The 24,450-nt window shown below is 37.1% G+C and overlaps 1 protein-coding gene across 1 annotated transcript in view; it reads right to left on the bottom strand.

Moving 5' to 3' along the window:
* Positions 1–24,450, bottom strand: part of LOC144639395 (allantoicase-like) — a 70,192-nt gene that overhangs the window by 30,396 nt on the left and 15,346 nt on the right. The window contains exons 3-8 of the mRNA XM_078498711.1: positions 23,414–23,627; positions 15,864–15,949; positions 15,600–15,720; positions 9,569–9,639; positions 6,795–6,932; positions 6,333–6,387 (exon numbers count right to left, since the gene is read on the bottom strand). Of these exons, the coding sequence (XP_078354837.1) occupies positions 6,333–6,387; positions 6,795–6,932; positions 9,569–9,639; positions 15,600–15,720; positions 15,864–15,949; positions 23,414–23,627 (685 nt within the window). The remainder of the gene's footprint in view (positions 1–6,332; positions 6,388–6,794; positions 6,933–9,568; positions 9,640–15,599; positions 15,721–15,863; positions 15,950–23,413; positions 23,628–24,450) is intronic.

The following is a 24,450-nucleotide window of genomic DNA, read 5'->3' as shown; positions in this document are numbered from 1 at the left end:
TCGTCTGCTTATTCTTCGTATTTCCAGTCAAAGATTTAATTGTCTTCCAAATGACTCTTGAATTGCTTTTCGCATTATCGAATGCCTCATTATAATACAAACGTTTAGCGTCTCGTAGCATACTAACGACCTTGTTTCTTTCTTTCCGAAATCTTTCCCAAGCTTCAGCCGTGTTATTTAACCTTGCAGTTTTTAAACACGAATCCCTAGTGTGCATTTGTTTCAGGACGCGAGAATTCATCCAAGGAGGTTGAGTGTCACGCGAAACACGCTTTTCGCTCCAGGGACAATGAGAATCAAGTACTTGATTGAAAAGTGATTCCCAAGAATCCACCATGTCATCTAAATCATCAAAAATGAATACGGTATCCCAAGGAGCCTGCTCCAAAGACGCTTTAAACTGTTCTTCATTGAATTTTCTCATTTTTCGGTACTTGATGTAATTACGCTTATTATGCTGATTTGCTGTAGATGTTTCGGTGCGAAAATATTTTCGCACGGCGAACAATGGTAGGTGATCGGAAAGACCAATGTTCATTAAAGCGAGGTCTCTGATTCGCTCAGGATAGTTCGAAAATATGAGGTCCAAACACGTCCCACTTTCAGGACATGTGGTCTCAGTGACTAACTGTTTGAAATTCAAATTTTTCAACTCCTTATACAATCGATGTTTGCTAAAACGCTGTGTGTTGTTATGATCAATGTTAAAATCCCCAACCAAGACTGTTTCTTTATTCAATAAAACTGCGCTTTCAATGTTTCGTTCCAAAACGTCATCATCATCTTTGCGATAGGATGGTGGTCTATATATCGCTGCAAACAAGAGAGATCTTTTCGATTTAAAAGGAAACACCTCAAGCCAAATAGTCTCCAGATCCGATTGCTCGAGGTCAGTTCTTCGCTTAACGTTAAGTTCTTCATTAACGAAAGCCATAACTCCTCCTCCAATCTTTAAAGGCCTATCTCGCCGATACATTTTAAAACCAGGAACAGCGTAAAACGTGTCAGGTATTTGGTGATTGAGAAAAGTCTCGTTTATAAACAACAAATCTACTTGCGGCCTTCCAGAATTATCACATAGAAATAACTTGACCTGATCAAATTTTTCTGGAGTCAGTCTATTAATGTTCCAGTGACCAAAGCGTAAACCACTATTCCCCAGTCCGAGGTCGAAGCATGATTGTAGAGCAGAGTCCGTACTTGCAAAAGAATCATCGATTGATCCGGTAGTGGAAGAATGAGACAACTCGCTAGTCTCTGACATAAAGCTTGAGTTACTAAAGCTTGAATCATTCTCTTCAGAGGTCCTTCGGTTAGGCGTTCGATTAATTGGCCCAGGATTCAGAGAAACATCATTTGCAAGAAGTACCAGACTAGCTGCCAGAGTATAATTCACAATATGTATTCCAGCCATTACCTTCATTCTTGTAGAAATGGCGTCCGACTTCGACGGTTTTCTCGTGAGTTGAAACATTCTTGAGTTGATAGTTACGGAAGAGCAATTTCTTCCCACTTGCAGATGAACCAAATTCAATCCGTCAAGCTCTCTTCTACATTTGGAAGCTAATTGAGGGAATTCGTTGGCCACAATTAACAAAAATAAGAAAAAGGCGAGCGAGCGACTGAACCGACCGGCCGCCGCCATGACACCTTTCTGTTTCTGTTTCCAAAAAAAAAAAAAAAAAAAAAAAAAAAAAGAATACCTGGCATTCCAACCCGATAACAATGCTACTCAGCCAGATTATTTAATTAAACTGACCAAAGCAAGAAGCCAATTAACCCTTAAAGCCCCAGTATCAACATTCATATCCTCCTAACTGCATGTTCTCCATACATGTACATTTCTTATGATACTGCTTGAATTGGGAGATCATTTTAAGCGAGTCCTGTAGACATATCAAGCATGCTCGCATCTTGAGTTTGATAATGTATCTTAGGTTTTATTGTAACCCGCGCTATCTAGCCTGCAGGCAGCTTAGGTTTGATTGTAACATTAGCCTAATGGTTCAAACCGCTGTCATCAGTTTCCCTGATGAAGTCAAATTTTCCATTTTATTTGATACTTTTTTAAACAAGCAGATATATATATATATAATTCGATTTAGCATCGATCTAACCTCAAATAAGCGCCCACCCTGTAGGAAGGATATTTAATAAGCACCCAGCCTCGAATAAGCGCCCACCTCCACCCCCTTAAAACTGAATTGCATGAAAGGCATGAAATGAGAGGAGTGAAATTGACTAATTACTACTAAGAGACTACCCTGAAGACTGAGTTTCTTATTATTTTACAGAAACTTTCAATGAACAGTTAAAATTCAGCTTCTCCACATTGTGCTGTTATTTGTTGTTTTCTTGCGAAATAAGTGCACTACTTGCTATAAATGGTAATAATATAATAAGCGCCCAGCCTCGAATAAGCGCCCACTCTCAAGGTCCAAAAATTTAATAAGCGCACAGGGTGCTTAATCGAATAATCGGTGCTGAATCGAATGCTTTTTACCTTATGGTATCATAAGGTATAGTGGGGGTTTGAATGTCACTCCATTCCTGTTAAACAATTAATGTATGCATTAATCCGCATTAAAAAAGTGAATTAAACACGGTTTCCCCTCTCTCCCGTACTAGGTTTTGTTTTGTCCACATAGTCGTGCCATTGTCTAATGTTCATATATGTGGGGGGAGGGAGTGGAGCAAAAGCGGCACTACAGTGTACATGTTTTCAAAATGGCGCCTGTTGTGTCGAGCCCGACAAGGGGGATTTTTGTTCCTTTCGCTACATCTTTGATCAAAATACACTTTTGAAGACCTCAAGAACCAACAGAAAATGTGCTCAAGAATGCTCGAGTGAAAAAATTCGACTTTCCCAATGCGAACGACAGATTGTTTCTGAACTTATTAAAGTTTTAGCAGAATTTCATGTAGAAGTAATTCAGTCGAGCTAAGTTTTTAGTTTCACCTTGGAACCGAAAGAAACTAACATTGTCAGTTAAATTGACTGATGTCGATAGTTTTGTCGTCAGGAATTGAGTTGCCCAGCTGTTCTAGTTCAATGTGCAAAGACAGACTGTTTCTGAAATTAACTTTTAGCAAAACTACTTTAACGAAGTTAAGTTTCGCCTCCGGACCGAAAAAAATAACAATGTTAATTCTGTAGACTTATTAGAAGTTAAGTTGCCTAGCTGTTCCAGTTCGATGATAGATTGTTTCTAAAATTCAGTTTAGCAGAATTCAAGTAAAAAAACTAATTCACTAAAACTAAGTTTAATGAGTTTAACCTTGAGACCGAAAGGAACTAAATGACATTGTGAATTGTATTGATTGAAGTCCATTGTTTTGTTATGAGGAGCTGTTCCATTTTTGCTTAAAATGTTACTTTTTGTAATTCATGTACAACAACATCCTCTTTATTTCCTTATCATTAAATTAAATTACAGAATTATTATATGAATACATTGCTAAAGATAAGGAGTTCTGGCAACCTTAAATAAAAAATATAAATGAACTGAACAATGAAGAATTTCACAGCCTAGTTATCTTGTGTTACGTTATAATTAGTTATCAAATCCTGTAATAGAAGAAATCATGTCAACTAAAAATAGCAACATGTTTATAATTCACAGTAAAGGTTAGAAGAAGTTTATTCCTGTCATCTCTCTCAACAACTCAACAATCATACCTTTATTAGTCTACCGGCCCTCTATCATGTTGTTAATGTCACATTGCCATGTAACAACAAAAGCAGTTTCAATCAGGTTTATATTATTTTATAAGTTCACTTTACCCCTTTTGTTTCTGGACCAAATTCTTCTAAAAATAACAGTGACACAAGGCACTGACCAAAACAGCTTTCATTAATAATTTCAAATAATAATGTTGGAAATAGTAGTCTTTTTCAATAGTGTGTTTAGTGTGGTAGAAAGAAAAACCAGTGTGAAAAGAAATGCATTTTTTACCACTCGCCATTCTGCGCGCTGCACCCCACTCTATGTAAACGCCAAGGACAGGCTATGGACTATGGTACACTTAGGACAGACTTTTTGCAGTTTTCATATAGGTGACACTTTGCACAGACTTGTAACTACGAAAAAAATGATTAATCTTCGTCCATGATCAAAAAGCTAGACTATGATTAATCCCTCATTTCTCTCCGCGACATGATTCTCTCACACGATGGCTATGTACTATAACCTCGTTCCCAGGGTCTCCCCCCCCCCGAGCAAGAACTGGAGGCTGGGGGAGTCCCTGGAAACGAGGTGGGCTCTGCTAATCAGTCACAAATGAGCAACTACTTACTGTATATATTTAGACAGAAAGTTATTAGCGCGGTCCCCGAATCATTGCGGAATAACTAAAACACCTTACAAATGGAACACTTTTTAGTTCGAAAAAAGGGACAAATGTTCATCCAATAATTACCACATACCATTAGGTGGCTCGAAGGAGACTTTGATTTGCAGTCGCGATTGCTTTAAAAATGTCAAGTTTTCTGTAAAGTAACAGTAGAAAGCATTGGAAATCTAAGACATCTTCATGAAGGCTTGTGCAAAAAATACAATATTTATCTATAAGTAGACAATAATTCAGTGCTATTAATGCCAATGCTTTGTTCTATCATGGCAGCCGTAAAGTACATGGGTTGAGGATAACTTTATTGTTTTATTCGTTTTTTAGTACCACCAGTTTTGAAACAGGGTCCAGAAATCAACTGTAAGAGTGCTGTTTATAAATAGGTGATGCGCATTTGTTGTTCAACGTTGCCTTAGTTGCATATAGGGTTTTCCGAGAGGCCATCTCGATAAAGTGTGACGCAGGTTGGAAGCACATTGTGAATCACTTTATACTGAAACATTATTATTTTTACTTCATTTGTGACTGCAAATGGCATACGGTAGACTTTTTGGGCGGTGTTTTTTGTAAAACCGTGACGACGTATTTTGGTTTCAGGGGTGGGGGAAATGAAGATGTTTTTTAAAAGAGAGGACAAAATAGAACTGGTTTTTAGAGTGTTGAACAGGGTATTGTGTTTGACAATTGGAATCGTGTTTTTAAATAAGCTTTCCAATCTTTTGGAATTGCATTAACCAGACCATAATATTTAGTAAAAGGAACATTTGGATTGAATTTTAATGCAAACTCATGCCATTTTAGAAAGTCGCTGTTTTGGTTTAATAAGTCGCTTATCTTGGTAAATGCCAGCATGATACCAATTGTGATAAAAGACAGAATGATTTTCTACAAGAATTTTCCTGTTGTTCCACAATCATAGCTCATATTTTGGAAGAGTTTGATCTCACACCAATAATGTAACATTTTTTATAAAAAGAGGGGAGCTTCTTCTTGTGGTTGAGTATATTTCTTGGAAAGTTGCATTTTGTTAAAAAGGTGCAAGAGCTGGTTGGGGATTATCGTCTTAAATTCTGTTGACCCAAGCTGTTTTGAGTGCTTTTTCCTTGACATCAAAATCGCACATTTTCAAACCGCTGTCTTTTCTATTTCCAATTAAGGTAATCCTTTTGATTTTAGGGGGCTTTCCGCCCATATGAAGTGGAAAATTAGTTTATTTATTTCTTGGATAATTACCGGTATAGTGATCTGGAACAGGCAGTACAGAGGCTGAATAAATCAATTTGTATATCTTAAGTGTTTTGACTATGTTGATTTTCCATAAAGAGTCAAGTTTCTCCATTTCCAAGTGATTAGTGTTTTTTCAAGGCTAAGTACGGTATTATTTTGCTGAAGTTGAGTCTGTCGGCGTTTGCATGATTGTAAGAAAAAAAAACACGGAGAGCATTACATGTAAGTGTTATTGTCAGAGAAAAGCGGACAGGAGCAAAACAGCGAGGTCGGCCATTCACAGTATAAAAGCTATCTGAAAAGAGTAGCAACGGTGGCATTTGCAACAGCTAAGACGTTCTTTTTTTCTTCGAGATATGACTATACCTTAATTTTGGGCCCTCCAGCGGCCTGAAAAAAACCGAAATTAGCGATCTTAAGCAGCACTTTAATTTTTGTCCGTCTCTGTAAAAATGTTACCGGAATAATTATTAATAGTGGAGAATAATTATTAAGATGGAGAACTTTTGGTGAAAATCAGTTAAAATAGAGAAATTTAATGATTTTCTTTTGCATAACTTTTGCACAGTATTTAGTTGATTAGTATAGTATAATGATATGCAGGCAGTTAAAATTTAAAGTAAGAAAAATCATTAGTACCACTTGCTCTTTTCCAGCCTAGCACTGCTCTTGTGTTATTAAAAGATCTAGAGCCAATGCCATCTGGGGACTTTAATACTGCCTAAGCAGTACAATGGCTTGTGTATTCAGTTTACCTGGGACTTTCAGGCATCCATCTTCCCCTAGCTCAAGGACACTGGGTCGATCCAACTAGTACATAGCCACACAGAAAGAAAAATAAATATGGGTGTCACTTTATAAACTAATCAAATAATGCACACTAATGCATACACAGCATCCGTAAAAATACAACAAGCATTACTCCATCTTATTATTTCTCTGTATGCTGAGTTTCAGAAAATTACTACAACAACACTCCAGCCAGAAGTGACCATACGAATGCTTGTAGCTATATATCAGCATATCACCAGTGTGTGTCAAATCCAGAGATCACTGTGAAACTGTTAAAGATAATTAAACAGACTTCCAGAAACACAGTGCAATAAAATTTCACTTCATCATACAATTTTCATAATTTAATTTGATATTATTGAAAGTCTGAATAGGGTCCTTTAAATAACTCAAGATAACATTAATTGATCAAAGCAAAATCTAACCCTACGAGCAGTCTCCCAGCCGTCACCCATGTTAGCTGCTTGCCCAGGTGCAATAACATTACGAGGATGACCATAATGCATGTTGCTCCAACCCACAGCAGTTCCACCATTCTCCATAGCTGCTAAGTCAACCGGCTTCTGCAATTTGAAAACAGATAATAAAATTAGTTTAATGTAATTTACTTTCTGTATGTATTGTAACCTGTTGTTGAAATAAAAATTACTAAAAAAGGTTGTCTACATGTGCTAATCATCGCCCTTTATGTTTCTCCGGTGTTTTTTCCTTTATTTTGAGATATTACCTATGCAAAGAAACACGGTTTTTGCTGACGGCGTCCTTAAGAGCTTTCTTTGATAAACAATAAACAAAAGAAAAAAATGAAAACAATGAAACTAGCAAAGATTAGGAAAAACCCCAAGGTTTAGGGCTCGACGTTAAGGTTAGGGTTTCAAGTTAGGGTTAGCATTTCAAGTAAGGGTTACAAAATCAAGTTAGGGTTAGCATTTCAAGTTAGGGTTACAAAATCAAGTTGGGGTTGGCGTTTCAAGTTAGGGTTAGGATCAGAGTCAGCCGTAACCCTAAGATCACGCTTTTCTTGCAGTAAGTCAGTAAGCTTTCACCTTAGTTTGCTTGCGGTTAGTTTTCACTGCAGTCTGCTTGCAGTTAGCTGCTTTTTGTTGTTTCAGGTTTGTTTCGGTGATAAAAGTTGTTATTGGGCACGCGCATTGTTGCAGTTTATGTTGCGCGTGCACTAGTTTGAAATTAACAGTCGACTCACAGTCGCGTGTGATCGATCGCGTATGAACTCGCTTAAGTAGCGTAATACCCAATTCCCTCTATAGCGCGCGCCTGCAGGGAATCACGGTAGTTGTATTCATCAAACCAAGCGCGAGACTCAGCAACGTGCATCGTTGCTGAGTCTCGCGCATGGTTTGATGAATACATTCAACTACCGTGATTCCCTGCAGGCGCGCGCTATAAAGGGAATCGGGTATTAACCGTTTTTTAGTTCAGTTGACTCAAAACTCAGTGCTAACCAGTTATTGCTAACCAGTTATGAACAGATCAGTATTTATAAACAGCCGAAATCAGTACCACAGTTAACGCCGTACAGAGGCAACATAAAAAGTGAGTTGTAATGATGAATATTTAATGAGGCACAGAAAAATTTTTGCGAGTGAAGGCCCCATGCCAAACAACCAAAGAATTTTCTTAAGTCTAAAACCAGTTCGCTTCTCAGTAACTTTGTCGCTGCAGCACCCAAGCGGACACTGCAAAACCCACGCTGACATAGTTCCCGACAAGAGAACTGTGTCTTAGACTTTTTAAAATTCAAGGGCTCGTTTTTACGCTCACCCTTTCAATTGTTTTTCTTTTTGTTTTTCTTTCTTTTGTTTTTTTTTCTTTTTGTTTTTTTTTCCTAATTCTCATACATGGTCTTTATACGGCTGAAAACGTAATACAATCTAGATCTGCAACATCAATATGTCACATTGATCGAATACAATGTCTGGGCCGCCTGTGAAAATCCTCTCATTATTATGGAATCTAAAAAGCAAGACTATTCATTTGTTTGCTGCGACAGCGATTTGAGTAATTTGGAATCTGTTGTAGAAGCCTATTTTTATGTGGGTGGAGGAAGACCTTGAAGATGATGACTCTGATCTCCTGATTTTAGCACCAAAGAAGATGACGACGATGATGGTAACATTGACTCTGACAATGACTTTGAGTTTTCAGAGGTTGACAGATCTGTGCGAGTGAAAGTGGAAGTATTGGTAGCTCAGGGCTGTGGATGTAATCAAGGTGACCAAGGAAAACCATGTAGCTCCACTATTAAAACTGATAGGATAATCAACCGTTGAAACGACTGTTTTGAACTTTCCTCTTAGGAAAGAAAATGGCGGTATGCTTTGTTCTTCAAAAATCAACGTGCCCGCACAGGATTAAAACATTTTTGCACTTTGAAGTGCAAGCGAAGTCCTATTGTTTTAACTCTAGTGAGCTGTAAGAGAAAAATGTTCGTTCTTCAAAAATCAACACACCTGTGTTGGCTTAAATCTTTTTTTTGCACTTTCAAGCATGAGCGAAGTACTATTGTTTTAACTCTAGGGAGTTCATGTAGGTGAAAAAGTTTTGTTCTTCGAAAATCAAAGCACTTGCACAGGCTAAAAAAAGTTTTTTTGCACTTTCAAGCGCCAGCAAAGTCTTATTGATTTAGTTCTTGTGAGCTGTAGGGAAAAAAAAACTTTGTTTTTTCGAAAATCAAAGCGCCTGCGCATGCGTAGGCTAAAAAACCTATTTTTGCACATTCAAGTGTGATCGAAGTCATTGTTTTACAGTGCGAATACTTGGACCGGGACAGTTGTAACAACATTGACCAATCACAATGCTAATCGAGAACAAAGGATGGCGACCTTTTTTTGGAAGGGAACAATAACATCCTCCACTAATATCATCTGGGACCGTGTTGTGATGACCGTATCATGATGACTGTGTCACCGAAACTCGATGACCTAGTCTTAAAACGCTGCTTTGTTTTTAGCGTGCAAAAAAAAAAACAATACCTTACAACACCCAATACCTACTAATGAGAAAAGTGAGCTACATAGAGCTAACATTATGTTAACCACACATGGTTAAACGTGTGAACGAGCCGTGCATGTGCCTTCACCTTATTTCCTGTTTTCTCTTGGAGGGTCGCAAATATTGATCAAAAATAAAGTATGTATATCTCTTGTAGTTTCTCCAAATACTACACTTAAAAACTGACCTCCTTGAAAGTAATCTGGGTCCAATCCTTGACTGCCAGTCCGTACACTCGAAGTCGAGCTACACCCCCATCTATAGTATATATTTAAAGAAGAAAAAAGTGTATTTTATGACTATTGTGATTTACTATTAATTTTCAAATGCAAATTATTACAAATTATTTGTAATTGGTCATCAGTACAAAATTCAGACTGCAGATTGCAGATCGGGTACAAAATGCAGACTATAGGTACAAAATGCAGACTGCAGACTGGGTACAAAATGCAGACTGACATTTAAAACTGTTTTTTTGTGTGTGTGTGTAATACATATGATAACATTTCATTTTATAACATACCGGTTGTCATGCAATTGCTTTTTCGATGTCATCTTCCATGAAAACTTGCAATGCCGAGGAATGTTCTTGCTCCATTACTGTTAATATACTTTTTAAACGAAGTCTGGATGATCATGATCAGGAAAGTCTGGATGATCATGATCAGGAAATTAACGCGACAGATGGGGTAACATTTCAAAATGAAGGAAATTAACGCGACCTACACAACAGGAACAAATTTATTTCAACACTTGTAGGCGTATAATTTTAAACGAAAACAATGTTCATGGTGCTTTTTCCACTTTGAGCGTTCTTCGCAGTATCAATGATAGTGGCAGATGAAATAATGCTTTTTCCTTGGAGTTAAGAACGTCTGGACTGAAAGGAGAAACTGGGGCCAAAATAATGGAAATTAACATCATGGAAATTAACGCTCCACTTAATTAACGGTGCGGAAATTAACGTTAACAAAAATTAACGCGACTTAAATTAACGCGAATGTTTGAAATTCGCGTTAATTTCCTATAATAAGGTAAGTTATAAAATGAAATGTTATCACGTATTACACTGTACATGAAAAAACAGTTTTAAAGTGCTACTGTGATGAAATTCGTATCTTTCCTTTTGTGGCCGTTTTAACATATTAACAAGTACTCTTTATGAGAAGAAAAATGCTTTTTATTTTTTTCAAATATCTCTTTCCTTTCCAGAGATATTCAAGTTTTAGAATATGCAAATTAGCAAAATGATGACATCATAGACTCAACCAAATTTTCATCAAATATGAAGAAAGTGATATCTAAGCCAATTTTTATCACAAGTCTCTGATTTTTTCAGTAACCTTCTGGGAGTTGTGTTTCACAATTTGAAATTAACAATTTGGTTACCATGGTGACATACTAGGTTCCAGATCCCCTGGATGCTAAAAGCTTTTCTGGCAGATTCTAGCATTCTTTTTTGATATTTGCCAATGATGCTCCATATGGGTGATTTGGCAAGCATGTGAAAGAATTTGGCAGTCGTCTTGGCTGGGTTACATTTTTCCGAACTAAAAAAAATAAAATATTAACAATAAATTGCAGGGGACTGGAAAAGAGTGGGTTGCCATGGTAACGTAATTTTATTCCAACTGCAAGTGTGTTTTCTGCAGAACTATTAGTCTGCCAAGTTTCATTGGTCTCTGCAAAAAAATGACTGAGATAATTCAATTTTTGTACTTAACATAAAATTGGGTTGAGTAGATGACGTCATCAGTCTCCTAATTTGCATATTTTGCGATTTTTTTAAGCTTGAATATCTCCGGAACTAAAATAGATATTTGAAAACGGAAAATGCCATTTTGAATCTTTTGTTAAAATCTCCATAAAACGACTAAAATATCAAGAGGTGAAAATTTGATCACAGTAGCACTTTAAATGACTTAAATGTCAGTTTGCATTTTGCACCCAGCTAGCAGTCTGCATTTTGTACTGACCATATTTATAATATGTACATTCAACACTGTGTCTACCTGACTGGCAGTCCAATAATTTATGTCAAATTTCCTATAACCAAAGCCTTTTAAACCGATAATCAAACTATGCTATTTCGATTAAGAATTACTAAGCACTGTTTTCAAGAGAAGATTAACTACCAAGCTTCCAGAGTTACAGCAAGGCGCTCAAAAGTGTGACCACTTTTAATTTATTCACATTTTTTCCTGCAGATTTAATCCAATCAGAAGTCAACTGCAAGCTATCCACGGCTTTTGATTGCATTAAATCTGCACGAAAGAATGTGAATAAATTAAAAGTGGTCACACTTTTGGGCGCCTTGCTGTAACAGAGCTAGGAGAAAATCAGATGAATGTGGTATTGCAACAGGTTAGGGAATGAGATTTAGCGAAGAAACAGCAAGCAAAATACTACGCTGACACAAGATATCACGCTAAGGATAGACCCATCGCAGTAGGAGACGCAGTACTCCTGGAAAAAAAGAGAGAGAACAAGTTATCTCACTCTTATGAGAGGCAACCTTATGAAGTGGCTGCCCGCTATGGGGACCAGATAGTTTTGAGGACACCCGAAGGAGCTGAGTACAGGAGGAATTTGCAGCATATCAAACCTCTCATGACAGTGGCCGCAGCTGATGCCGGATACAGTGCTGAGTTAGAAAGTGACCCACCAGAACCAGCCCCAGGCCCACAGTTGACTGACCAACCCACTCCAGGGGATACACCCACAGGAGTAACAGTCGCATGTACCCCTCGCCGTTCAGGGAAACTAAGCCAGCCGCTGAAGGCTTTGGTATATTATGTACTTTATTGAACATTTGAACAGTACCGCCCAAGGAATTTAGAGAAATAACCTCATTGGGCGTCAAAAGTCCTTGAGACAGTTGGATGAAATTAATACATGTACTGATATAAAATTCCCGTTTTTCCACCTTTTATATGCTGCCGCTTTTGAACCACTCCCCCTACCCCATTTTCAATGTTGTACACAAACGAGGCAAGTCTTGCAGATAGAAAATCCAACATTGTTTCGGGGGGAGGGGGTAATATTGAAGGGGTGAGGGGTAAAATTTGTCCAAGGTACTCGAAAAGTGCCGACTGTCTCAACACTTTTGGCGCCCATTGTCTGAAGGTGAAATTTCGGTATACCGTAAAGTTCCGTGTATAAGCCGCACCTTTTTCCTCTAATTTCAAGTCAAAAATCGGGGGTGCGGCTTATCTACGGAAACATCTCTGGTTGGAGTTCTCAAAGGCCTAATTAATATTCATAAAAAAAATTCTCAAGACGTCATTGAATAAACATATAACAACCTGAAAACTTTGTTGTTGTTCACTACCTTTTAGTTCCTCTGCAAAGCTGTTTGCAGTGAAGCCTGCCAGTCACTTCGAATCATGTCTTTCCGCTACGTGCGACAGGTGCGAGAAGGCACCAAGATAAACGCAAATACTCACAAGGCAAATGGCCGACCGCTTCGGTTTTTTATTGACCTTAACAGCAAATATATCTGCTGGATTAACAAACTCTTATTCTGCATGAAGTTTTTATCCTGTTGCGGGTAGCAGTTTCCAAGAATCTTGAAATAAAAACGTGGTTTCTTCCGAAGGAAATGCCGCCATGTTTGTTTTTAATGCCCAGACTCCTCTCTACAATTCAGAGCTTGGCTACTAAGCATTCATCATTCGCGAACGATTCGAACGAATTACAAGTGTTTCAGGAGTGTTTAGAAGTGATAATCTCGAAAAAATGATATCAAGAGAGCATCCAAGTTTAAGATATTGTGAACTCAAACTAAAAAGGAGGTATGACAAGTGAAATTTAGCTTTCATAAGACTTAATTTATATTAAACATTGCAACAACCACCGTGTCAGTGTCTCGAAACCGTGCTTGTTTGCCCTTGTTTGTTTACCAATAGAACTTCACTTGAACTTCAAACTTTATGGTCTGTATATTTTTTTTTCCAAAATTTGAGCTTCCAAATCGGGGGTGCGGCTTATCTACGGGTGCGGCTTATACACGGAACTTTACGGTATCTTGAAAATAAGAAACTGCATAACATGGACACAAACATATATTATTCTTTGAAATCAAGTAATCACATTGGTACTGTGCTGCATTACGTAAAACTAATTAGCGCGTAAATATTGTGATTATTGTAATTTTGTGATGACGTCACAAATCGGCTTGGGCTGCGCATAAACAAGGCCAAATGGTTTTCAAGGCTAGAACTTGTGTTGAAACACGTGCGTGTGTCTGCTTTGCAAAGAAATTAATAGGATTGGGTGCCAAATAAATTATGCAGCAACCATAAATATGTCGGGTTTTTTGTATCGCATTTTAAAGCTGCTTAGAGCAGAGGAAAAAATCGAGCGTGCGTGACGAGAAAAGCTATCGGACCCCACCCAAAACTGTGTTCCCCGGAAAAGCGGTCCATTCTTAGAGAAATTCCAAGATTAAGGAATGGGATGGGTCGATTTACTGTATAGAAACTAATGCGGTAAGCAGGCGCCAGCGCAATACGCGTTTCGTTCAGAACAGGACAATGTTTCGGCGTAGCAAATGGTGTAAGTTCCTTGAAGCACGGCAAAAGGGACTATATACAGAGCGAAATGTGAAAAAGATTCTACAATTTGCACGAAAGATTAATCTCGAATGCGATGACAGCTTGCGGACAGGACGCATTGCATATCTCTTAGCTAAAGAAGACATATTTTTAACATGGTAAATCTATTTACATGACGATGCACTAAAGAAGAACATATAACTTCATAACCTTTGATCAGTTTTGAGGACGCATCTCCGATACCGTGAAGTCTCTAGATAAAGGCGTAATTTCCAGAATAATTGCAAGTATGAACAAGACAATGGATTTAATAATCGTAAACAATTGACAGTGTACAAATATCGAATATATATTGCTTTCCACCGATTATTTTCGCGCATTTTAGCACCTACGATCGCCTTGTGTGATGGTGTCACGCAACTACGTAAAACATCACATGACCGTGACTCCGACGGTTTTTCACGTTATTATTGACGATATAATTCATTTAATCACGTAAAAATGCAATTGAATGAAATTGCAACTGTCCGTGATTGTTCAACAAACAGCTTGTCAATAACATAATATTATGAAAAACGGCCTCTTTTCTCAAAATGAACAGGTAACCACAAGTAACAACGGGTAATTATAACCAAAATAGTTGAAAAACAAGATAGTATTTTTCCTTTTTATTTGTTTGGTTACCCGTGGTAACCCGTTATGATATATATCAGAAAAATGCTTCTCATTCCACGAAACATTGAATTTCCATGGATTCTTAATTTGCAGTTATAATTATTGCAAAAAGCTAGATTCCCCTTTCAGACAATGGGCGTCAAAAGTCGTTGAGACAGTTGGATGAAATTAATACATGTACTGATATAAAATTCCCGTTTTTCCACCTTTAATATGCTGCCGCTTTTGAACCACTCCCCCTACCTCATTTTCAATGTTGTACACAAACGAGGCAAGTCTTGCAGATAGCAAATCCAACATTGTTTCGGGGGGAGGGGGTAATATTGAAGGGGTGAGGGGTAAAATTTGTCCAAGGTACTCGAAAAGTGCCGACTGTCTCAACATTTTTGGTGCCCATTGCTGTTCCAAGAAACATGAGAATAGTTCTCAGCCAGTGGAAGTGTCAACTAGTACTAGTTGATCGTCCAGCAATTCTGCAGTGGTTGTGCCTTAGGACCACCTAGTCACGTCAAGGACTTTGTTGTAACCAATCAACATTATTTACTGCTTGTTTTAAAGTTAAGAACTTTGGTCAGTGTTGCTAACATTACTATACCTTTAATTGCATGTTGTGTTGCTGAATTGCAACCTGTGGTTTGTTTCCTGTTCGAAATAAGGAAGGGTGTGATGGCATGTCAACTGAAAAAATCCACCTATCAGAGTTAAGTCTGACCATGACTGCTTCAGCCAGTGTTCAGTTTTCAACATGGCTGTGTGTATGCTCCACTCTTTGACTGTGTTTACCACACCTGGCCTCAATTCAATCGTAATCTTTGACATTATTAACAATAGCCTGAGTGCTTGTACCCACAATCAGAATTATGAATATTTTTAAATACATCCATGGACCATACTATTCAAAAATGTGCCAGGTGCCCAGCTCTCATATACGCACCCACAAAAATATATAAAACTTTCAAGTCTTTCTTATAAAACCAAAAAAATTACCTGGATAGAGATTAAGTCTAAGATGAGTCCACCTTTGTAAGTTGTTGATAGAGAAGTAATTATGAGCTGTTGAAGGGTAACCTGGTCTCAACTCAGTCATTGGCAAAATATCTGTCCACAGCTGTAGTGCAAAACAAAAGTGAAAAATAGCTTTATCAGTTTTAATGTACATGCTGGCAATCTCTGTGTGCAACAACGATCATATCAGAGATATTATGGTAGATAGAAACAAATAATAATAGTATTCTTATTTTTTAAGCGTACTTCAGTGGATTTTCCAATTTTCTTTATCCAGTCAGCTGGAGCTTCACTACCCATTACACTTTTCCTCTCAGGGAATGCTATATGACCTAATTATGAATCAAAACACAACACAGTTAATCATGTATTTTAGTAGCCAATTGATTGTGTTATAAATTTGCCAATACTGATCAGTGCTCTTATTATTTAGGCATTGCATGGTCATTTAACAGGCAGGGGCCATTACATGGTATATAATATGTTGTACGTTTCAGCAAAATCAAAAAGTCGGTTGAACATAACTTTTTCAAAGAATTTCAAAAAAATTGGTTAATAAAGAAATTGGTCTATAAATTATTTACGAAAAGACTGGGATCCTCTGCTTTGTAACAGGGAGCACTTAAGCAATTTTCAATTTGTCCGGAAAAACACCTTTATGTAATTATAAAGGTTAATTAAAATGCTCACCAGTGGACCACAGATAAGGTGAAAGGAATTTTTTATCACATGCAGCAGGATGTAATCATAACCAGGGGCCTTTCCAGATGAGAATTTATTGCAAAGCTCTTCCAGTTCGTCTATATTCATACATACATGCATACATACTTTATTGTATAGCTCCCCCTTGGCAGCTCTTCCGCCATACAGACATTAAAAAAAGAAATGATAAAATATTTACAATAAAGAAGAAAAAAAAGAAGAAAAAATTCAGAAAAAGGGGTATAGTTAAAATAAAAAAATCGCAATTAAAATTATGTACATTACAATTACAAAAGGGTATTTACAAGTTTAAAATATGTTTAAAAATTCTTTTTTTAAAAAGGTTCAGGTCATTTGTCTCTCTAATGTTCTTAGGCAAGTCATTAAAGTGCTTCGCCCCACGGTAGGCAAGTAGGTCTTAGAGCTATAGGTGTATTATTGTTGCATGTTGGCCAGGAACGAACGAAAAGAATAGTTTACGCAGGTATAGCTTTCGCCAGGTTGGGACCAAGATTGGAAAAGTATTTGCAGAAACTATCTGTGACCTCCTTGGGGTTTGTGATTGTCCTGCCTTCCGATATAAATGATGAAGGTAAAGAAGACTTAGTCTTTCGCTTGTTTATAACTTTGTTTATCAATTTCCAAGTTAATTTGAGGCCATTTTTCGCACCTTTTAATCTATTGTCTTAATATAATCACTTTGCAGTCCGAATTAAATGATTAAGTTTGTTTTTGTACATTTTATAACGCAATTTGCAGGACTCACTGGATGATCCAATTGCTTAAAAAGCCTGTTCCTTTTATTAATGGATTTTAACAGACCTGGAGTTAACCAAGGAGAATTAAACTTATTTAGATCTTTAACTTTGATCATATTTATGGGAAAGCAGTCTTGAAAAAGTCTGGTCTATTCGTTTATAAAACCATTATTTAACAAATAAAGAAGCCATGTTTTTTACTAACATAAAACACGACGGGCATTTGAGAACACGAGGGAAATAGATTTTAAGGCCGCGAGTGAAAAGTTAAATAAGGTCTCGGTCGAGAGCGACCGCGAGCAAAGATGAAATTCAGCAATTATATCGTTTATGGGAAAACCAGAAAACTGACACAATTTCATTCAGTGTTCGACAAAAAATAAGGCTAAGCATTTCAGGTAAGTTTTTTACCTTTCAATCTTGATTTTGTCTTTTTGAACTTCGGATCAATAAAACTTCACCGACTCTGAGTGCAATTTCGTCTCAGCATAACATACATGTAGTACAGTAAAAACCCGCGTGTAAGAACCTAGAAATTAAGAACCTCCTGGCAGAAATTTGCTTCCTCAATACCCCAAAAGGTTCTTATATGTGGGGTTAAACTATTTTATTTATAATACAGTAACTGTATTTTATCAAAAAGGATGTCTTTAGAGATCAAGAATTGCACAGGGAAGCTAAAAAATGCCAGTAAGTACCCCAAAATATAAGAACCTGTTTTGCCAAACTCTAAAAAAGCAGGTTCTTACACGCGGGTTTTTACTGTAGTCTCGATGACAGCCGTCCTTTGCTTTGTTCGACTTGAACAAGGCATATAATTTCCAGAAAAGCTATTAATTGCTTCGGATCTTCCCGTAAACACTTGATGGAAAAAAAAACAGTCAATGATGCGCGAAGCACTCGAGGAAAGCTGACGAAAAACAATAAAACATGTCTTTCTATGTTTTATACTCTGATACAACATAGATTTTTAGCCTTTTACATTATAAAATTATATAATTCATTGGGGTCTTCCTCATTAAGAAACATGGACCAATTTGTCTGGGAAAGAAGATCATTGAATTTATGTAAGTTGCGTTCATTGAAAGAACGCTTGAATTTATTTTCTCTGGACGAAGGCAGAAGTTCATCGTAAAAATATGCAAACACTGGAAAGTGATCTGATAGATCATTTAGCATAATACTGTTGTAAACATCTTTAGGAAGGTGATTAGTGAATATAGTGTCTATAAGTGTTGCGGAGTAAGAGGTGAAATGTGTTGTATTGGAGATTAGTGGAAGGAACGGGTGGAAAAATAAGCTATCAATGAATTCTTGCGTGGGCGTATGATGATTGTATTGCAGTAGATCAAGATTAAAATCACCCATCACATTCAGTGCTTGTTATCTTTGGAAATTTTAGAAAGGATATCATTAAATTTCTCTAAAAATATAGTAATGTTTCGATTTGGGGGTCTATGGACAGTACCCACAATAGCTAGTGTTTCTCGATCCCATGAGGGATAATAATTTCCACAAAAAGTGTTTCGATCACCTCAGGGTCAGATAAATTACAATCCGGTCTAGGTTTGTATTCAAGATCATAAATTTGTAAATAAATGCTAACTCCGCCGCCGGATTTAGACTTAGGATGGTTGGAGACAAAATTGTATCCAGTGATATTCACCTGTTCTGCAGTGGAATTGCCTAGCCAAGTTTCTGAGACACCGATAACAGAGAATAAATTTCGCAGATTTCCTAAAAGTAGCTTCAATTTATCAAAATTTCCAAGTAAGCTTCGTGCGTTCAAGTGCATAGTAGAAAAGTTGACATTGTTATTGGCATAATCTAAGCGACCATTGAGTTCTTCCTCAACTATGTATTTACTTGTGGGCAAACGAGCAACAAAATTAGAGTCAGGATCAAGATAAATTTCTCGATGATGGATTAAAAAACTCGGGACGCTCGATAGGATTAAATAAGAGCATTTTAAGGCGGCCATGAGTTAGCTCATAAAGCGCCAGATGAAATGCGCTTTCATCTAAATTATTAAAAGAAAAAACTGATGACAAATAAGTAGCATAAGTGACGTAAAATGAAGTGAACTCTTCAATAGAACCCAAGTTAGAAACAAACCTTTCTTCTGTTTTAATTTTTCAAAGCCCGCGATTTGTGTGCATCGGCTGCCGTGCAACCCTGTACGTTCATTCATCACTAGTGAAATTTCATCGTTCGCACAGCTGCTGATTGGATGAACGATGTTTTTTCACTAGTGAAATTCCATCGTTCGCATTTTTGATTGGCTTAGCTCTGAATCAGTACGATTTTTACTTGCTATGATTTTCATGAGTAAACCTCAGTAACTATGAAATAAAACAATCTATCAAATCAGCATCCAGTGTTGTATGGAATTCCTGCTTAAACACTGAATAACTTGTTCCAAGAATGGAGTATTGAAGCAAAGTATTAAATTCAATTTGAGAGGAAAGCTGAGCTGGTTTTAGCTGAGTGGGAATTTACCTGGGGAATTAAATTAGCAATGACGTAAACCTTTCAAGTCAGGCCTAGGAAATGTTTGTCTTGTTAATTCTCCTGAAGTCAGAAGTCTGAAATTCTCTCGATGATGACAAAGCAAGAATATGCAAATATAAAAATAGGATTCTTAAAGTTTCCTTAAGTAACAGATTAAATATATAGCTTTTAAACATTGCATGACTAGAAGTTTGGCCGATCGTTATCAATGCCTAATGAAAGTGAAAGTTGTCGTGTCAGCACATTTTACGCCAACGTAATGGTATTTAATTACAGATTCTAGCCCTCTGAAATATATTTTTCTTTCAAAGCATGAAAACTTAGTAGTTTCTTTGAGTCAAACGCTTCAAAATCAGACATTTCACACTAAACATGCTTAGTATAGACCAAAGCATTAGAAAAGTTCCCATCACTAAGTGATTTGAGCCTGGCCGAGCAGGCCTGCAGGGGCATCAGTCTGGTCACTGAGAAAAAAAGTAAGTGCAGAACATGAACTGCTGCTGTGCACAGTTAAAAGAATCACACCTATTTTGGCACGAGGCACTAATTTTAATTAAAATAGCCTTCTTTGTTGAGAAACTCACGAGTAAAAAAAAACACATAAAAACGTTCTAATAACAAAGAAAAAAGTCAGACTGTAAAAACCAAGTTTTAAAAGTTGTAAATTGACTCTTTTGTTTGCAAACGAAAGTAAACTTATGCGCGGCACTAATAAGTTATGTTTGCAAATTAAAAAAAACAAACAATTCAATAGAAAAGGTTTATACTGTATTAAGAAAGCAGGAGAAAAAAAAGTACCTTGCGTGGGCCACTGTTAAAACTGGTATTTCTTATTACGTCACCCATTAAACAACTTACTTTATGATTTGAAACAATCGTTATATCTTTCGTCGCTTCATGTCCTTGGTGGTCATTTCGAGTCATTTCGAGAGGATTCACCCAATTGCGCAGAAGTCACCAACGATTAAACAAACTTAAGGTAACAGATATCTGTCTTTTTCGTAGTGTTTGTTTTGCTCCGTTTTATTGCTTAAACTTACCGGTAAGTGCAAATTACTATTTCAATTGATGAAGTAGTCAAGACTGTTGTTTTTATGTGTTCTATTGTTATTTTGCAGTTCTTGATATTCACCTCTGACTCAGAGACTCAAAGGACAGTGCAGAATGCGATGGAGCCGACAATTGAAAGTATGATGTTTTATGTTCGTGTTTATTTGCTTTATTTTACTTTCGGAAAGCCTCAGAAAAGCCTGTTCGCAGACTACTTTTATTCCTTCCAGGGTATTCGTTATGCTAATCTTTGCAACCGTAACACGACACTTCGTTTGAAACAAGATACTTTTGTTTTCCTTGAAAATGCTGTAACACGATACTTTTGTATTTTTGTTTTTTTGTTTGTTTTACGGTGGCATCGATGGCATTTGTTTAATTTAATTAAGTTACGGTTTAAACTGCACAAAAGACGATTCTCAAAAAGTAAAGAACAAAACTAATCAAAAGACATCTTTTTCGAAAGGTTTTTTAAAACGCAATACAGCTAGGATATTTGTTTCCTGGTTATCAGCAGTGTACACCGAAAATCCCGGTGCAAGTTTTTTTATACCTAATTACGAAAGCGCTGTAAAAGTCTCAAAATCTAATTTAATTAATTTGCGGTTTTCACTTGGTGTCACGGAGTCTGCAGGAATCCTACCGCAAACACGTAATACAAGCGATGTTCATGAGAGTTCCAAAAATAACGTAAATAAACTCTGCGCATGCGTTTGGCGCAAATTACGTTGCCCTAGAAAGAGTAGTACCACAAGGAGAGCAAAGGGTTTACTGAAACAAATATATACCTTTGAGATCTTTATATAAAAGTAACGTATATATGCTCCAGGTTTTACCTGGGGGTACGGTCAGGTGCTCCCCACCCCCTACCCCCTTCACAGAAAAAATTAATTAATTGATATTAATTAATTAATTGGTGATTAAAAGTTTACACCATAGCGCCTTAGCGCGTTAGAGGTTTAGCAGCTAGACGACAAAAATTATACTAAAACAACTGTTTGCCCATGGCTTAGTGATAATTTAATTGTTGAATAATCCCCTCGACTTCATCTCGGGGATTATTCAGCAATAATCACTTTGCCTTCGGAAATAATTGTTAAATAACCTTACTGTTTCAAGAAGTTATATAATGAATAGGGAACCAAAAAAGCACCAAAGTATGATGTAAACATGCATGTTATGTAAACAAAGGCTTTCTGCCGACAATTTAGTACATATCTTATTCTTTTATTCTATGATTTCGAGTGTTTCAAGGTTAGTGTATCAAGAACGTAAAGTGTATTTACAAAATTTAGCAACTTCGAAAACCATTCAATATCTGATTCAAGTGATTAGGACTGGACCCAACTTCCAAATATGGAATAATGGTATAATTATGTTCTTGTTTACGTTTCCTCTTTCTTCGTTGATGTGTTGGAGAAGTTTCTCAGTGAATCTAGATCTGAAGAAATACATGTATTTACGGATACAAAAGAGAAATTAGTCCATTTACCATTGCACTCAAGCATCAAGTCTGAAATAATTGTAATCTGCAAAGGCTTGATACAAAAACCTTATCAACAGGCTTTAATAAAATAATGCGCCAAATGTACCGTGATGTTACACCAACTTACGGTCCCCATTTTAATTCAGCTTAATTTAAGCTCAAAGCACTGAATGCTTATCTTCATTAAGAACAGAAAATGTTTGCCTCTTTTTTGTGACACTTCAGACCCGCTGCCACTTTTTTTGTGCACTAAGGTACGTTGTTATCACAGGCGACCCAAGCTCACAATGTGAAGAGTTGAAATAATTCTCTTTTGAAATACGCCCGGGAATACGCGAAACGTGACTCTCGCCTGGTGGCATATGGAGGTGTTGTGTTACAACAATTCGTATTTATAAAGGTTTCTATGGGAGAAAACGCTTTTGAATTTACACCTACCGGTAAATATAATGATATTTTGACAATAAAATCAACTTCCCTTGATGTCTTGTTGTTATGTCTGTTGTTATCTCGGTTCTCAGACCGATCCGAGGCGTTTTAAGCGAGTTATGCCATTTCGGGTTTCCACTGCTAAGAAGAAGTAAAGGCTGAACACTCGATTCCAGACTGTCTGCCACTCGAACCAAAAATATCTCGTCAAAAGCACGGCAATCGGCCCAATTCCTTCCCAGAATAAAAGTAGAGGTTTAAGCGCTCCTTTTCCGTAAGATTCCAACTCGAAAACGTCCCCATAGAGCACACCACAAACCTTCGAATCCAGCTTAATTCGCTTTCACAGTTTTCGAAACATGCTACCATGAGACGCCATGGACACATTCGAGGTCCGAATAGAACGCTGGGCCAAAATAATTGACCCCGACCAGGGGATGGTCCGAAGAGTTGTCAGCACGAAATCTACTCGTCTCCACTCTTCCCGTGATGACAACCTTTCGGACCATCCCGGAAGTTTTTTTTTTAATATGGGGAGGTTCTGCCCCAGGGTACCCTTACCCTTTCATAATTATACCATATAAACCTCTGAAGGAAGATGGCACCCCTTTCACATACCTACAAAAGGAATACTACATCTTTATCTCTCATTTTTCACTTGAATAATAACACCTTTTAAAAATACAAAACTATCAACTGTCTTTATAACATGTTTATATAGAAGGTTCAAACACATTTTGTCGGCATAGTAACAGGATTATTGACATGGCAAATGACATCATCACAGATAATTAACTTTTCCAGGTGCCAAGCATGCCAAAAAGGTACCATAAATATATTTTGCGTTACATTATTTTTACCTGTATCTAGACAAGCAGCTTGAACAGAAACTTTAGGAGGATAGTTCCCTGTGAAGAATGAAGTATCAATATCAAGCCCCTTGATAACTCCAGGTATCCCGAGTCTAATTATACACCAGTCATGTCCAGGAATTCTTTTACGTCTTGTTTCCCATCCATCCATCCATTTGCCATATGATGTGAATACTCCTTCACGCCATTCAGGGGAACCTGGCTAGAAAGTTAACATTATATTGCTGTTAACAAATTTGCTATGTGGTTAGAAAAGAATGACTGAGATGACAGGTAAAAAAAATTCACCAAGTAAAACCTTTATAAAGCAACTCCAGGATGGGTGCAATAAGCTAGTTCTTGCCTAGACAGCTTTCCTAGGTCTCTCCCATCATTGTAAAAAATAGGGCCCCAATGGGTCCATGTGTTTTGCTGCTAGAGCAAAGTCTTAGGGAACATGTTGATGAAAGACAAGTGAGTCGAGATTGAAATCCAACGTCTTTTATTGTCTGTCACTTGTGTGCAGGTTAATAATTGCACTATATTGTAGTCACTTTGTGTTAATTCAATCCTGATAATTTTACTGATCAATGTTATGTTGAAATCAAAGACAGCAAACATAATTTAATTACTAGTAAGTTAACGTAATGTCTGACATGATTGTCTCTTTGATAAAAAACAGTAACTCTTAACATTATAAAAAAATCTCAATGAACTCAATGTGATTCTTTTAGTGGCGTTATCTCACTGGTTACCGTTAGTTGTATTTGGAATCATTGTCACAATGGTAGCGTTTTAACAACAACGAAAAAGACAGAATCTATTGACCTTATAAGAACTCAATGTGATATATTTATTAGTGACAAGACAGTGGTTCTTTAACCACTTTCACCCAAATTAAACACTGGAACAACTAACTCTTAACAAACTTGTTGTGTCACCCTGAGTTAAATATGCAAAATTCAGAAATTATAAATAATCGCACGCGCACCGGCGTACAACAACAGAAAGACGGCGTTGAACGTAACGCAAAGTTCATTTTGAAA

The sequence above is a fragment of the Oculina patagonica genome, chromosome 2 (genome assembly GCF_052425735.1).
Source record: "Oculina patagonica isolate OP01 chromosome 2, crgOcupat, whole genome shotgun sequence".
Taxonomy (NCBI): Eukaryota; Metazoa; Cnidaria; class Anthozoa; order Scleractinia; family Oculinidae; genus Oculina; species Oculina patagonica.
Note: the sequence above shows the minus strand (reverse complement) of the source record. Positions and strands in the feature narration are given on the sequence as shown.